Below are 17848 nucleotides of genomic sequence, written 5' to 3' on the forward strand. Positions count from 1 at the left end.
AAAATCGGAGAATTTATGGAAGTGGGGAAGGTGGGAGTTAGCCCACAACGGAACATTGGGTGTTAAAGTTGGGGAACTCTTTGGATACAGCTTAAGTGCCAAATTCCAGGCCTTCCTCGGGGTTGTCATAACCGCTGGGAGTTTGTCATGATCTGTGGTTGCTCTATATGGAAGGTGCCTGAGTCCTTCCAATGACCCCATAGCCAGCACCTGAAGTGGTGTATTGAGGTTATAGGGATCAGGTTCGAACCACCGTTTAACATAGTGCAATTTGCTGGCTAGATAGTAGAGGTATAAATCTGGCAAGCCCAGTCTTTCGTGGCGGGGGTAAGTTTCCACCAGGCCAACCTGGGCTTTTTACCTCCCCATATAAACCTTACCACAATCTGATTGACAGTCTTAAAAAAACTCTTCGGAATATGAGTAGGTGAGTTGTGGAATACGTATAGAAATCGTGGCAGATACACCATCTTAAAAATGTTAATCCTCCCCCAGAATGTCAATGGAAGCTTAGACCACACAGAGAGAGTAGTAGTGAGAGAGGCTACAACTGGGTCCAGGTTGCGTGGTATAAAGGTAGATAAATCTGGGTTGATATTTCAATTCCCCCACCACTATTATTGGAATCTCCTGTGGCAAAGCAGGAAGGGGAGTTGGGTCTACTTGAAGTAAGGCAGATTTATCCCAATTGACCCGCAGCCCTGACAATCTCCCAAATTCTGATATAATGGTGGCTAAAGTAGCTAACGGTGGACCCACATCTGGCAGATAGATCAGCAGATCTTCTGCATAGAGCGATATTCTCTCTTCCATTGGTACCAAGCGCCATCCCTCTAATGTAGGAGCCTGTCTAATGTGGATTGCTAATGTTTCAATGGCCAGAGCAAATAGTAAGGGAGTAAGGGAGAGAGAGGCCTTGTACCCCTAGCCAATAGAAAGGGAAATCTGCCCCTAAAAGTTAACTTAAAGGTGAACCACCCCAAGAGGTGAAGGAAGGCAGCGGATGACAGAAAAATAATGAAAAATAATGAAAGATTAAAGAGTGAAAGATTCACGTGTCTATCAGTACTGCTGTTTTATTACATTTAACACTGCAACTTTAACCAGAGCAAGGTATGCATTTAGATTTATATCTGCATATCCCCAAAATTTCCTATTTCCACAAATGTTTCATTGTCAGAAAAATCTTGGTGTAGGACACAGATTGCCGAATCCATTCTTCACACAAACTTCCCTGCCAATACAAGTCTCCAGTCACAATGGCACATTCATTTAGTCTGATTCTATAAAACATTTGTTCATATAATATCCCGTCCTGTTTTGTAGAGATGCAGAAGTTGATGGGTTGGAAGTGGTCAGCAAAACTCTTGGCTGTTTGAGGACACCACCAGTATTAGTCCATGGGGTTATTTGCTGTGTCCTGCTGCTTTAGCTTTGCCTTCGTAGCAGAATCATTAAAAGGACTGCGCTTATCAGAATGCAGATTGTGAACACAGTGGGCACCACAATCTCTGTTACCATTTCCATGTGAGTGGTCAGCGGGTCTAGGATTTGAGAGAGAGAGAAACATCATTGGGCCAAACATGACCTTTGAATTTACTTGTTGAAACTACATCACTATTGGTGCACAAATATTCTACGATCTATTTGAAAACAAACACTACATGTTAATGTTCTAACAAGACATCTTACCATGAATAAGCCGCAGAATATTTGCAGCCGTATTCCTCTGTTCCTCTGATTTTTCCAGAAAAGAATAGACAAAAAGGGGGTTGTGAAAATCTGGCGAACGAAAAGTTCTGTACATTGCTGTATGTAGTATGTTGTTTAGAGAATAGCTCCATCACACAAAGGAAAGAGTTTCAAGGGGAAACAAATATATATAGTGAATAAAGTACCATATAGTAAAATACAAGGATATTATAAGTCACAGAGGAGTTCCATGACCTTTTGTACAGGTCATGGAACTCCGAGGTAACTTCTAATAGCCTCATATTTTTCAACAAGCGGTACTTTATTATAATACACAAGTTTTAGTGAGTCGTGACAAAAATTACATCACTACTCACCATTTATAACTGATGACATCACTAGTCACCGTTATATATATATATTCTGCACACCATTTCTTCTCAAATGATCCCGGGTGCTACCCACAATTAGTCATGTTAATAAAAATTCCAAAGAAAGTAGGTTCACACCAGGAACTTCTGAAAAAACTTCTTTTAAAAAAATCTTCACGTTTATTAGAACAATTAAAAACAGGCCAATATTTTGGTCTCCATTTTAGACCCTTATCAAATTTTTGATTGTTTCAAAAGTTCCTGGTGTGCATCTAATTTTCTTTGGAATATATATATATATATATATATATATATATATATATATATATATATATATATATATGTATATATATATATATATATATATATAGTAAATTATCAGGTAAGCATTGTCTTATTGTGATTAAAGATCTTATGTGTGAGAAGTCCCTTTTTCATACAGGTATGGAATCCGTTATCTGGAAACCAATTATCCAGAGATCTCCAGATTATGGAAAGGCCATTTCCCATAGACTCCATTTTATCCAAATAATCCAAATGTCTAAAAATTATTTCCTTTTTCTCTGTAATAATAAAACAGTACCTTATACTTGATCCCAAATAAGATATAATTAATCATTACTGGAAGTAAAACCAGCCTATTGGGTTCATTTAATGATTTAATGTTTAAATGAGTTTCTATTAGAATTAAAGTATGAAGATCCAAATTACAGAAAGATCCATTATCCAGAAAGCCCCAGGTCCCAAGCATTCTGGATAACAGGTCCCATACCTGTACTGTGTACTTGATCCCAACTAAGATATAATTCATCTTTGTTGGAAGCAACACCAGCCTATTGGGTTTATTTCATGTTTACATGATTTTCTAGTAGACGTAAGGTATGAAGATCCAAATTACAGAAAGGTCCATTATGTGGAAAACCCCAGGTCCCGAGAATTGTGGATAACATGTCCCATACCTGTACATATTCTTTTTTTCTTTTTTTAAATAAATAAACATTAACCTTATAATAAACTGTTACTATAGAATGCTGTTGCCCTGTTTGTATTCATTTTGTACATTTAGGGGCCTATTTATCATGCTGTGTAAAAGGTGGAGTGAAGTATTACCGGTGATGTTGCCCAGAGTAACTAACCAGCAATTACATTGAAAAGTTGAAAAAAAACCCCAAAGATCTGATTGGTTGCTATTAGCAACATCACCAGTAATGTTTCCGCATGATAGATAGACCCCTTAATGTCTACATCTCCAGTGACAGTATCTAAAGTTTCCTCCACCTTTTGTCATGGTACATGCTGTAGTATATTAAACATTAGGTTTGGCAGCCCAACTGTGAAGCACAAGTCTCCGCTGCTATGGTGGCCCCTTACTCTATTAAAGGAACAGTAACACCAAAAAATTTAAGTGTTTTAAAGTAATAAAAATATCATGTAGTATTGCCCTGCACTGGTAAAACTGATCTGTTTGCTTCAGAAACACTACTATAGTTTATATAAACAAGCTGCTGTGGAGCAATGGCGGAAATTGAAAAACGGCTAAATGGCACAGGTTAAATAGTGGATAACAGATAACACCACTAGACAGACAGAGCTTATCTGCTATCTGTTGTGTAACCTGAGCCTTTTCTCCTTTGAATGGCTGCCCCCATTGCTACACAGCAGCTTATTTATATAAACAATAGTAGTGTTTCTGAAGCAAACACAGCAGTTTTACCAGTGCAGGGCAACACTGCATTATATTTTCATTACTTTAAAACACTTATTTTTTGACGTTACTGTTCCTTTAAGGTAAATGACCTGAAATCTTCAGTTATTTTGGTAAACTTCTGCATAAAAAACTGTATCCATTAAAATATTCCCAAAAGAACAAATGTGCAAAGGCATATAAAAGGCATTTCAGTTATTTATTTATAATAGCTATTGTACCAGCCAGTGAAGCAAGATTGCCATTAAGTGAGCCACTGGTCATTGCAAGGCTGTTTTTGGCAGGCTACCCTTTGTCGTTTTCTTGCTAAACTGGCAGTACATGTGTAAAGAAAAGAAAAAGAATGCATTTGGTAAATTTCTGAGGGGTACTTCAGTCTGTAGTTGTTGAACTACACCTGTCATCACCTCCACATAATCTGGTGAACACCTGCTGCACAAACACTGTGATTTATTTGTAGCCAGCACAGTTAATATCGAAGTCATAATATCATAGAAACGCTACAGAATTTTTAACTGGTTATATTTAGAAAGTTTCTAATTTCAGTATGCTGAACTTGTAATAAATTTTCACAATAGTTCTTCTTTAACTACAGCTCTCCACTTTAGCCTCCAGTTAAAATACATGGGCAGACTCTTCTCAGCCTTTCTAGGGCTGTGGGTATATTTCTTTTTTTTTGCCAATGTAGTGCAAGTGTTATTGGCTCTGTTATTGGCAACCACATTTTTTATTTTTCTCAAATGTCAGTATTCTGAAAAATCCTTTGCGGAAGATTCACTATTTAAAGACATCATCTAAAATGTTTGGATTCAGTACATCCTTACTTTTTCTAATCTGTCTGTTTTTACATGCAGTGACTTTGGTGGGCCTCACTACCCAAAACTGTCTGTTCAGCAGATCACCCTTAGGTTATCACAGCCGGGTCACCAGTACACAGATCTGGTCTGCCAGTACCTCCCATTGCCATACTTGTATGGCTTTAGCAAACCTGGAAATGGATCCACTTTCCTGACACTTCAAATCCTTTTTCAGTTCCCTTGAATTTGGTGATTTATTTTAGCCCCTGGCTGTTCAGTGTGATAATATGAATATTGCACTGTGTATAGCTGTCTGGAAGACCAATCTACATTCTACTTCATTGGCAGGTTAAGGGATATTCTAGAGACAAGTCAATGTAATGGTAAATTATATCAGGTTAGCATATAAATGTCCCATAATGTGCTGCTTTTACTCTATCCATCACCTATATTAACACACTTATTGAGTGCTAAAACATTGTAAAAGAGTACTGGGCCTGAAATGAGTTTATAAAATGCACAATAAAAATACAGGACTAAATCCAGGCAAGTCGTTGTGTAAATTCTAAAGTTAGGCTTTTAGTTATCCTAAGCTATATCTGTCATGGTGTTGCAAACTTTATACAGTTCCTTAGTTCAATAATTCATATTTCTGAAAATATTAAGCTGCTGAAGGAATTCAGTGGGTTGGGTCAAGCCAATCATAAATGTAAATTAATCCCTAAGCTACATTAGGACAAATACGGTTGTTTTTCCTTCGATATGCTTATGAAGGGACCAAAACCCTGCAAAACCAACATCTTTTCTCAGTCCTGTCGACGGAAGGGGCAAACAAAGGAAAATGAAGTTCAATTAGACCAGTGATCCCCAACCAGTAGCTCACGAGCACAAGTTGCTCACCGACCCATTGGATGTTGCTCCCAGTGGCCTCAAAGCAGGTGCTTATTTTTGAATTCCTGGCTTGGCGGCAAGTTTTGGTTGTATAAAAACCAGGTGTACTGTCAAACGGAGCCTCCTGTAGGCTGCCAGTCCATATAGGGGCTACCAAATAGCCAATCACAGACCTTATTTGGCACCCCCAGGGACTTTTCCATGCTTGTGTTGCTCTCCAACACTTTTTTACATTTAAATGTGTCTCACAAGTTAAAAAGGTTGGGGACCCCTGAATTAGACTTTCCAAATGCAACTAAACTGAACAAACAGGGCTGGTTGCATGCCAATACCCCTTGTGTATTATAATGAGATCAGTGAATAAAATTAAGTGCAATTTTTTCCAATTCTGTAGCTAGTTTGAGAACTATGTTATTTTTGCATAGCAGAGCATAATGGATGTATTTCCATTCCCCCACTGAACATTCACTGCACACACACATGCACACCCACACTGCAAACCCACAGTGTTCCTGGGGTTATTTACCTGCAGCCAAGAGCTGATTCATGGTAGAGCAGGTTTCTATCGATTTACGTTGCCAGTTTTCCACCTGATAGAATACATGATCAGTAACATACAATATATTCTCTATTGGCATATACAGTGTAGATCCTTGTAGCAACAGAATGGAACATACTTTAACAAAGATAATGTAATCTTATACTACTTTCAGACTAGTACTATTGATGCACTGTCACACTACTGTTGTCTTTAGGCTGTACTCAGTCTAATAAAAGCACATCAATATGCTCCTTGCCCAATGGGAATTCTTAAACATACCAGGGTCTCCTTAGACCCCATTATGATCAAATCATTGGCCTGGGGCCAAACAACAGGATCATTCCTATATGGCACAATGCTATCAGCTCTTATAGTATCTGCTTTAGGATAAGATGGTCAGAACTATGCCTTCAATCAGCTGGCAGGTTATGGCCTTAAAGGACAAGGAAAGCAACAATCCAATGGGGAGGGTGCCAAATGTTACCCCCCCCCCCCAAGGATTGAAATGAATTATCTAAAGACCCTAGGCTGTTGCTTCTGTTAGCAGAAAACTTTTCCTGAAATGTTACAGCAAAGTAATAAGAATGGAATTGCCAAGAATGTGGTTGGATGATGTGGTGATACCTCTGTTGGCAATTATGAGTGTGGTATAAATAAGCAAATCCAGTCATTTAGAAGGGGTTTTTACATACTATTGGCCATACATTGAGTGCTCGAACAGATAAGAAATGTTCTTGATACTCAATGCTGTCTTACACACAAATGAAAGACAAAACTTTCCTAAACACGGATATGTTGCATCTGAAAGTTGCAAGTGCTTGGTTCGTTCCTGTTCATTGGCCCACTTCCTTTATATTCCAGTGCTCTTACCTCTCGGGGATTAGGAAATCCGTTTGCAGCAATAATTCTCTTGAAAAATGGAACTGATGCTTTTGGATAACGTGATTTGTTTTTGTTTTGGAATTCCACATAGAAGAGTCCAGATCTCTCGGAGAAGCCATCATCCCATTCAAACATATCCATAAGGGACCAGGCAGTGTAACCTTGAACATTGGCTCCGTCTTTCATAGCTGAAACAACAAGAACATTTGAAAAAGTCTGACAAGGGACATGGTGGATCCATAATTTAACAAATTCTCTATGCAAATCTAGTAACAAAATCCTGAATTTGGTTCATTATCAGTCAAGACTAAACTGTGTTTGTTAAATATTTGTCCACCATAAGGAAATATGTGGATGATAATACCAAAGTGATAGAACCTTATGGTTAAGCAACATGTTTCTAGGCTTTGATGGCTTGCGTATATCCTATTCACCAAGCAATCCTCACTACTAAAAACAGAGAGAAAAATAAGTGGGAACTGTTCTTAAAGGGATGCTGTCATGGGAATTTTGTTTCCCAGAACGCATCAGTTAATAGTGCTGCTCCAGCAGAATTCTGCACTGAAATCCTCTCAAAAGAGCAAACAGATTTAATTTTGAAATCTGATATGGGGCTACACATATTGTCAGTTTCCCAGCTGCCCCTAGTCATGTGCTCTGATAAACTTCATTCACTCTTTACTGCTGCACAGCAAGTTGGAGTAATATCACCCCCCTCCCCCCCCCTCAGCAGCCTAACAACAGAACAGTGGGAAGGTAACCAGATAGCAGCTCCCTAACACAATATAACAGCTGCCTAGTAGATCTAAGAACAGCACTCAATAGTAAATTCCAGGTCCCACTGCAACAAATTCAGTTACATTGCGTAGGTGAAACAACAGCCTGCCAGAAAGCAGATCCACAGTGCAGCACTGGCTCTTTCTGAAAGCACATGACCAGGCAAAATGACCTGAGATGGCGCCTCCACACCAATATTACAACTAAAAAAAATACACTTGCTGGTTCAGGTATGACATTTTATATTGCAGAGTAAACAGTGTAATGTAGGAATAAAAACTACATCAAACAATTGTCAGAATCCCTTTAAGGACACCCAATATATATTTTTAATGCAAACCCCATCTTCAGTAGAGGGTCACCATGAAACTGGCTTACTTGATGTTGGACTACATTTACTCTTAAAGTGACCTTTTTGCCCCACTTTACTTCTTTTTTGGATTGTGTGTGTGTTTCTGTGGTTTTACCTTTTAACATCTCATTAATGTAGCCTTTTAGATACTGTATTCTCCATTCATCGCACAGCTCTACACACTGCATCTTCTCAGAAGCACCATTTTCTGTTACAAATACCATAGGGTTTCCATAGTGTGTCTAAACAGAAGCAAACACACAAGACTGTCAATGCTACAATAGTTCAAATCCTTTTGAGACTTGCCCATATCTTCCCAGGCCATGTACCTTCACATAATTGAGCAGCCTACGAAAGCCCCAAGGCACAGAGCAAAGCCAGTTAGACTCTGGCTCAGGCCATCTCGGGTCCACCAATTCTGTAAGGTCTCGGTCAGTGTAGAAACTTGGACTGTGGGTTGAAGGGTAGTTCCTGCTTGTGATGTATCGAGTGGTAAAGTGGCCAATACCAAGGAAATCAACTGTTCCCTTGATATAACTCTTCTCCTGAGAGGTAAAAGTGGGGAGACGGGACACACGCAATCCCTGGTGTGCACTTTTTTGGCCTGAAAGTAAACATGACAATTTTTATAATTGATTAATAACTTACTTAGTAAACCCGCTTAACCCCCCCCCCACACACACAAAAAAAGGTATTTTTGTCTGTGTAGAACTAGATCTATATGACTAAGCACTGCCCATGTTGTGCCTGTCTTTTTAACTGGGCCCATAAGTGTCCAAACATCTCTACTGGGAACTGATCCAAAATAAATAAGTTGCTTCTAAATAAGCCACTAACTATTGTGTGGATATGATTGTGGGACTGTCCTGACTGTTTGAATGTATCGCCTTTTGTCAACAGAATGATAACAAATCATATCAAACATGGGCAAAAATTTTGACTCGCCTATAAGTTCTTTCATGATCTGTGGGTAGTCTCCATTGTAAAGAGTGTTGGCGAACCATCCTAGATGAAACTGAATAAATCTATCTGCGGCCTCGATGTCCTTCTGGTTGGAGATATCCACTGGCTCCCCCCATTCAGTGGTAAGTGAGATTCCCACCATGCCTAAAGAGAGAGCACACCGAGCAGTTTTCGTGAAGCGTGGAACAATTTAGTCTCAGAATTTGCAACTACAACTCCCAGCATCCCTCCCTTAAACCACTGGGCTGGATTTAAGTGTTCCTTCATTGCAAACGTTCTAATATAAACCTCTTGGAAGTTGATGAGGCCAACAGAAATGTGTATTGATGGCCACCTGTATTTCTTAACTGCCAACTGGTTTGGGTTCTTTTCTGGTGGCTACTTTCTAATGAGTTAGTACCATAAGTGTATTCAGTGCTCAGCATCTTTGTGATACAGCCTGTGCATCAGAGAGAGGAGGTACTCAGTGGACTATCAGTTTGGAATAGAGGTATCATCTTACCTTGTTGTTTGATTCGCCAATTCTTGTTGTAACTGTGCCACACCTGGGCATGTGCCTGCAACATAAACACCCACAGTAAAAACTGTTCTAGGCCATTGGAATTATAGAGTGTCTAATGGTGCAAAGTATGACTTTTTAACTACAGAAATATATGATAGAAGATACAGATTTGGGATCTGTTATCCATTAACACGTTATCCAGAAAGCTCCAAATTATTGGAAGGCCATCTCCCATAGACACCATTATAATCAAATAATTTACACTTTACACTTTACACTAATTTACATCAGGAAAAACCTAGGCCCTGAGCATTCTGGAAAAAAGGTCCCATTTCTGTATAAGGTCATATATTGGTGCTCCTGTCCAACTTAAAAATACATTTAAAAAAATCTGTGCCAGCACATGTACTGTGCTAAGGAGATATTATCCTGGGGAAACTGGCATTTCATTCCTCAGCCCCACATATTAGGGATGATTCCATGAGACTGTATTTACAGGAAAGCCGAGTTCTGTCAAATTATTGATTTGAATAGGGGTTACATAAGGTAAGACTGGGCACTATGTTCTCCAACAATAGCCCAGACATCGATTATAAAGTTTTCATTATCACCTTAATCATGTGATGGGCTGCCTTGTACGCTCCTGTCCCCATCAGCTTCATTCCAGGAGCATGTTTTCCTGTCTCATACCCATGAACGGCCACTGACTGGAAAAATAAGAATCGTTAGCAGAGGGTTGACATAGCACTGGGGACAAGAGTGGAGTGAAGGAGTGGTGATGAATAGTACAGCCATGAGGCTGATCCAGAATAGAACAATCTATACAAAGGTGTATATGATTCATGATATTGATATCTACCTTTTGTGTCTTTAATTAAAAATGTGTTGGCTTAGCCTAAATTTATTAATAAAATCAAATTTTCTCAGCTTGGACGAATTGAATCTATTTGAAAACTCAAATCATATTAGATTATAAAACTTGAATCAAATTGAATAAACTCGATTCGAGTTTTTTTCCTCCAAAAAAAGAAAAAAATTTATGTCAGGAAGGCTGCAAACCACCAAATTGATCCCTGAACCTCTCCCATTGACTTATACAGCAATTTGGCAGGTATAAGGTGGCAAATAGTCGAATTTGAGATCTTAAAGGGCCAGAGTATGATAAATCTCTAAATTTGAATTAAAACTTGAATCGAGTTTTGACCAAAAAAAAAATTTGAAAATTCGAATTTTCACTTCGACCCTTAATAAATCCGCCCCTAACTGTATATACAGAAACTCTGAATGAAGAGGAGAGGCCTGAATACAATGATGAGTAATAAAAAGTAGCAGTAACAACAGATTTGTAGCCTTTGTTTTTAGATGGGGTCAGTGACCTTCATTTGAATGCTGGAAAGAGTCAGAAGACAAAGGCAAATAATTAAAAAAGTATAAACAATAAATAATGAAGAGCAATTGAAAAGTTGCTTAGAATTGGTCATTCTATAACATACTAAAGTTAGCTAAAATTACACTTTGCATTGTCAAAGTGCTCGTCAAGTTTTAGCTGCTGAATGTTTGTTGCATTTTTGAGATTTTTTCAATAGACAAACCTCAAAAATTAGTCACATTCATTTTTTCCCCTTGATTTTCTAGAATTGCAGCAAAAGCTCTAAATATCACATTCTAACAATGTTTCAAACCCTTAGTGTAGCAGTGTGCCTTGTTAAACCCTAACTTTAGGCTTACATGACTCTTGTATATGGCTATTTTGTTTCATACTGTAGATATCATGGTTCTTCTACAAAAGCATAAAAAGCAATACAAATGCTAATATTTTAAGAAAATCCATCAGACCATCTGTTGCAAGCCACACGCTGGCTCAGCTTGCCTACTCACCCAGGGGCAGTTAAATGTGATCCAGTGCTTCACTCTGTCCCCAAATCTCTCGAAACATAAGTTGGCATAATCATTAAAGTATGTGACCATGCTGATATTCTGCCAGCCCCCATACCTTCCTTGGAGCTTCTGAAGAAAGCAAATATCAATAAGGGAGGAGAACATATAGATCTGAGGTTAGTTGAAGGCCAGTTGGTGTGGTATTGGGGTGTCATAGATTGCTGGTGACATAAATTTTCCGTTTCCAGGTCTATGATCCTGAGCCATTCAAATATAAAGAATTGTTTGATCCAGCAAATTGATTGTAAAGACTAGACCAATCAAAGCTAATTTCTCAGGGGTTGCTATAAGTTACTGACGGATGCCTTTGTTAGTGAATAAGGCTTTCTGATTTCTGGGAGAGGAGGAGGTTACCAACAAAATGCATTTTCATTGTAGAACTTATTATATATCAATATATAGCAGCTGATCTCTTTTTAGGGTTTCTAAATCTGCATTAATCTCTGCATATGGAGCTAAGGAAGGGCAGGTAAATACTTAGAAAGCTTCATGGATATATCTTGCTCCGTGCTGGACTCTGGCAGAGGATACTGGAACGAGTACTTGACAAAAGGGGTAGCAGGTGTATCAACCCCAACTAAGGGTACATTTCAAAAGCTTTACCATTAGCAACCCAGCAGGAACCTATCCACTATCCAGTACATCTTACTACATTCTCAGCATTCCTTCTGTTTAGTTCCAGAAGGCACATCTAAATATTTCACACCCTGTCTGTGAATTGCGGCTCTGAACTAATTTGTCTGTTAATTAGCTAAACCTCCTACACCAGTTCTCTGTAATTGTGACCAACTGCTATAATTCACTTCCCAGCACAGCGTATTATTATGATGTCTCATGGTTAGAGAGAACTCATCTCTTGCGTGACAGATCGCTTTAAGCTGAACAGTGCTGAGATTGAATGTCAACACATCTTGTTTATTGCTGGTGCCTGATGATCACTCTGACAGTGCCGAATATTTGGACAATAGGAAGCATCCACCTAAAGTCTGACAGTTGGGGCTATGGGAACTGTTGGAGGTGCAGACAGACCTGTGGCAGATCCCAGTGATACAAGGTGACCAGTGGGGTGATCTTGTTTTGCAGAAGGATGTTAATTAAATCATTGTAGTATTTAATCCCCTTCTCGTTTATACCTTCAGCTGTGGAAACAAAGGAGAATATGACAACATTGCCATTGCACAAGAGGACTGATAATGAAATACAGGTATATTCAGAATGCTCAGGACCTGATGTTTTCTGGATAAGGGATCTAATCCCTTATCTGATCTCTAATTTTAATTGAACAGTAATTGAACAGTAAACAGTAATTGAACTCAATAGGATTGAATAAATAAATGTAAATACAATTGTTTTAACTCCAATAAGGATTTATGATATATTATACAATATAATTATTATACATAATATATTAATACAGGTATTGGATCCCTTATCCGGAAACCCATTATCAAGAAAGCTCTGAATTACGGAATGGCTGTCTCCCATAGACTCTGTTTTATCCAAATTATCCACAGTCCAAATGAAGACACACAAATAATCCACGATCCAAACATTAAAAGTTACCTATCATGATGGATAATAAAAAAGGTTATTTTCTGATGTCAGTAACTCGATCCAAATTACGGAAAGATCTGGAAAACCCCAGGTCCCTAGCATTCTAGATAACAGGTCCCATACATGTATTCAAGTTGAGATCAAGTACAAGGTACTGTTTTATTATTAAAAAAAACATTCATTTTTAAAAAATGTGAATTATGTGATTAAAATTGAGTCTAAGGGAGATGGCCTTCCTAATTCGGAGCTTTCTGGATAATGGATCCTATTTTTCAAATAAAGACTGCTGCATAGTACTACCTTATTCCTGCAAGAGCTATAGAGCCAGGACTTATACTCAACTCACTGTCACATTGATTGATATTTGGTAGACCTATCAAGTATGTCTCTATCTCCCTCAAGTATGTGAGGTTTTACCTATTTCATCCTCACCTTGTATTCCTGTGGGGATAATACGTGGCCAAGAAAGAGAAAAACGGTAATGAGAAACCTTCAGTTCCTTAAGCAGCTCAAAGTCCTCCTGCAACACACAAGTCCATGCAATTCTGATTTAGGAATGTACCATGAAGCTGCAGTGTAGGGCAAGCCATTGGAAAAACAGTCATGTACTGTAGGTGTACAACTTTATTTAGACCCCAGTACTTTCCAATTTAAACAAAATGTGCCTGTTCCAAGCATGATTTTTTTAACATCTCTTACAAATCTGGTGAGGTCCTAGCTGACCTGTTGTTGCCCATACATGGCAGGTTCTGCTGTTACTTTATCTTACAGCCTGAAAAAGACTATGAACTGCTGAAAGAGGCCATCGTTATATCAGTAAACTGATCTCAAAAGTAATTTCCATAGTACTGATTAAACAGTGTTAGATGTTGTTACCCAGTGCTATCCTGATGTTAGTGATAGCAGCTTCACATGGCACCAGAATTCCTACAATGACTTATGCAAACCTCAATAGATCTACAGAAATGTCATTAAATGCTCCATTGTACTGAATTCATTGTACAAACATCATACTTTGTACTATGAAACTGTCTAAGTTGTGTGTGTGAGTGAGTGGCTGTAATTATATATGCTGCCATATTTCTAAGGTCAATAGCACATGGGGTCACCTGCTGAAAATCACTATTCCTCTTGGTGACAAATTGACAGAAACAGTAGTGGCAAACAGGGGAAGGATGATTTCCAATAAGTAAGAAAGTACCCAAAAGTACTTTACTAATCCGCCAAAGTGCTACTCTTATTTGTTTCCTTTATTTGAAAAGCCCACGTATCATATTTTATTCTGAAGCAATATGCATTAAAATCTATATTTACATTTTAAAGATCTATATTATAATGAAAATGTATTATAATAAAGTTCATATGCAACTTTCTTACCTTGACTTTATTGTATCCATCACATGTAGAATCTCCCGTCTGGTTCATAAACACTTTCCCTTTCCTGTGAGTGAACACATCCCAGATACTCTCTCCTTTCCCATCTGAATCCCATGCTCCTTCTATTTGGTATGCAGAGCTGCCCACTCCCCATGAGAAACCTATAAGTTTTACATAATAAAGGGGCATATAAGTCATGTATGTCTGTTGTTCCTCCAGGACAGAAGGTATAGTAGGGAGATATGGTGCCAATAGTAGCAGTGTGATAATAGTCTCTGGGAATGTTCTGACTGTGGGATAGCAGGTATAGTAGGGAGAGATGGTGCTTATAGTAGCAGTGGGATAATAGTCTCTGGGAAGGGACAGTGGCTGTGGGATAGCAGGTATAGTAGGGAGAGATGGTGCCTATAGTAGCAGTGGGATAATAGTCTCTGGGAAGGGACTGTGGCTGTTGAATAGCAGGTATAGTAGGGAGAGATGGTGCCTATAGTAGCAGTGGGATAATAGTCTCTGGGAACGGACAGTGGCTGTGGGATAGCAGGTATAGTAGGGAGAGATGGTGTCTATAATAACAGTGGGGATAATAGTCTCTGGGAAGGGACTGTGGGATAGCAGGTATAGTAGGGAGAGATGGTGTCTATAGTAGCAGTCAGAATAATAGTCCCTGGGAAGGGACTGTGGCTGTGGGATAGCAGATATAGTAGGGAGAGATGGTGTCTATAGTAGCAGTCAGAATAATAGTCCCTGGGAAGGGACTGTGACTGTGGGATAGCAGGTATAGTAGGGAGAGATGGTGTCTATAGTAGCAGTCAGAATAATAGTCCCTGGGAAGGGACTGTGACTGTGGGATAGCAGATATAGTAGGGAGAGATGGTGTCTATATCAGCAGTGGGATAATAGTCTCTGGGAAGGGAGTGTGACTGTGGGATAGCAGGTATAGTAGGGAGAGATGGTGCCTAAAGTAGCAGTGGGATAATAGTCTCTGGGAAGGGACCGTGGCTGTGGGATAGTAGGGAGAGGAGTTGCCTATAGTAGCAGTAGGGATATTAGTCTCTGAGAAGGGACTGTGGCTGTGGGATAGTAGGGAGAGATGGTGTCTATAGTAGCAGGGGTAATAATAGCCCCATTGTAATGGAACATTCTTTTAGTTTTTCACAACTTATGGCACATTCGTTTTTATTTAAGTACATATCCCAGTTCCTGAAAGCTAGAAGTTGTAGTGTAACAACAACTGAAGTTCTATAGGTTGGACAGTTCTACATTATATAAATAACAGGAGTCCTGCACAATTGCTACAAAAACAGCAATGTCCCTCTCTTCCATGCCTCAACTATTTCTGCTTGTTACTGTAGGAAAGAGATACACAATGCATGAATGAATAATCAAGTGACAGAAACATAACCGTGGCTGTGCAGGATGTGGGAAGAAAGGGTGGTTCAGTGTTCATCCCGCTCTCTCCTGCTTCTTGTGCCTGTGACCGCACCTCCAGGTGTATATGCACATGATGGGAATGGATGGATCATGGGCCATAGTGGTGGCTTGGAAATTATTTTTGCTCGGGCAACTCACATTATTGCATGAATCTTATCCCACTGCAAAACTCACTGGATGGAAATGTTCCATAATAGAATGTTCCGCGGTCATTGCGGGTCTGTTGGATATTATCATCACCCCATGCAAAGAAGGCCAAAGTCAGTACATGTACCACCCACAGGCCACAGATCTTCATTATTTATTGAAAGCAAGGGCTCCTTCACAATACCTGAAAATCAAAGAAACACTCCATATTTATTTTGGTCACCTTAACAATAACTTTTAGCATGACAAATGGTCTTTATTCATCTTTATTTAGAAGCTTTCCAGCTTGGAATGTAAACTTAATTGCCAGGTTTTTAGGGTCCTGCTACTCAAGAACAGTTCTCAAACTTTTCAGTCAAAGCCCCCCTTGGCCATGGCCCCTTATATTTTCAGCCTTTGGTCAGGTCATACTCATATGTACACAGAATTTCCCATATATTGGTCCCACCTTGTTGAAGTCCAGTTCTGCGGAGGACATTCAATTCTTCCTTCTCTGAGCACAGTCTGAAATAAACAAAGATGCCATAAAATTTCAAACATGGTGGGTCCTCTGGCTCTAAGAACATTTGGTTCATTATCCTCCTGAATACTGTCATTTCCAACACACAAATAACAGAAGTTCTGGGTGATATATCTAGGATAATATATCTGTACCGAGAACTGCTCTGGTTTGCTGATAGGAATATACAATGTGATTGTGATATATTGTGTATATATGAATTGCACAACACTGAAATGCTTAGCTCTGACTGTTTCTGCTTCTGTGTTTATACTGTAAATCCCCCTCTAAAAGATGGGCTTCTGAATTCCTTGATACTCTCTCAGTCTGCCTAACCTAACTGTAATCTGTTGCATACTAATTGTAGGGGAAGAGTAATGAAATACTTTTGGGATGAAGAGATTATAGCACAGCCTTAACATCAGTTTTTATAACTGTCCGTATTATCAGGAAGGAATCGTAATGGTGCTCACGTAGCATCAAATCAACAGAAGACCTGGTGCCATTTGGAAATGTGTTGTCCAAAATAAAAATAGGACATCTGCTCTAATAAATGTAAATCCAAATTTGTTTTAAGGACAAATAAGGGGGCACTCAGCATTAACAAAGAAATGCTAAATTCTAGTTCCTTATCACAGTTGTAGAATTGAATCTGCTGGGCTTACCTCACATCTCCCAAAATCTGTTTTTTTGCAGGGTCTCAGGCTCCCCAAACAAACTCAGAGCAAACAGTCCCACTCATGCAAATGACACATGCCACCGGGAACCATCTCGCACCACAAGCCTGAGAATGCAACAAATCCCCACAGAATATAGAAGTTTCCAGGCGCGAGAGAATTAGCTGAGGCCGGCAAAACATACTGCACAGCTTGCTGGGAGCAACATTTTGCTTGGTGTAAGCAAATAGGTATAGTAAACACATCAAATGGCATTAACTCCTGTGTGCCAAATGTGGAGAGGATACTGGGGTTACAGATCATTGTTGTCACATCACTTGGTGTTTCCTTTAAATGAAACTGGCAAAAATAACTGGACCTTTCCCCAGCAGAATAAAGAAACTGTACTGAACTATCAGTAAGGGGGGATTTTACAATGGTATGTACTTGTATGTATGTATATTTGTATTTGTATAGGGCTCCTTGAGGGTAAAGCACTGTACAGCACAACAATAAATTAGTAGTAACAAACAAGGGGTCACTGCAATAATAAGTAACAATAAGTGCATTCTTAGAAATACAATTCACATAAATATAAAATATAATTACACTACAGACGTGCGCAGTGTCAAGGAGACAAAAGGATGGAGGACCCTGCCCCGTAGGGCTCACAGTCTAAATGGGAGGGAAACAGACAGACATAATGATAACATTTTGTATGAAGAGGGAGGTAAAGCCACAACCTTGACTGTAGGTAAGGTGAAGACATAAAA

The 17848-nt window shown here is 39.1% G+C and overlaps 1 protein-coding gene and 1 long non-coding RNA gene across 8 annotated transcripts; one reads left to right on the plus strand and one right to left on the minus strand.

Moving 5' to 3' along the window:
- Window positions 1-1060: 1060 nt before the first annotated feature.
- On the minus strand, window positions 1061-17171 carry lctl.L (lactase like L homeolog). Of its 7 annotated transcripts, none has more exons than XM_018253302.2 (16): window positions 17085-17171; window positions 16369-16424; window positions 15948-16104; window positions 14343-14503; window positions 13398-13485; window positions 12441-12550; window positions 11352-11480; window positions 10085-10180; window positions 9474-9528; window positions 8954-9115; window positions 8338-8612; window positions 8124-8250; window positions 6868-7067; window positions 5983-6046; window positions 1693-1737; window positions 1061-1544 (listed from the first exon to the last, which is right to left on the minus strand). In XM_018253302.2, exons 3-16 carry the CDS (start codon window positions 16069-16071, stop codon window positions 1429-1431), a joined length of 1752 nt encoding a protein of 583 aa, XP_018108791.1. In that variant the 5' UTR covers window positions 16072-16104; window positions 16369-16424; window positions 17085-17171; the 3' UTR covers window positions 1061-1428. The 7 variants fall into 7 exon arrangements, with proteins under 7 accessions (XP_018108791.1, XP_041442835.1, XP_018108790.2 ...); XM_041586901.1 differs by lacking the exon at window positions 17085-17171 and adding an exon at window positions 16893-17008; XM_018253301.2 differs by lacking the exon at window positions 15948-16104.
- LOC121401573 lies at window positions 12089-17214 on the plus strand. The gene is made up of 3 exons (XR_005966372.1): window positions 12089-12465; window positions 12551-12615; window positions 17116-17214. It is a non-coding gene; the product is annotated as an uncharacterized LOC121401573 (long non-coding RNA).
- The last annotated feature ends 634 nt before the right edge of the window (window positions 17215-17848 follow it).

The sequence above is a fragment of the Xenopus laevis genome, chromosome 3L, assembly GCF_017654675.1.
Source record: "Xenopus laevis strain J_2021 chromosome 3L, Xenopus_laevis_v10.1, whole genome shotgun sequence".
Classification (NCBI taxonomy): domain Eukaryota; kingdom Metazoa; phylum Chordata; class Amphibia; order Anura; family Pipidae; genus Xenopus; species Xenopus laevis.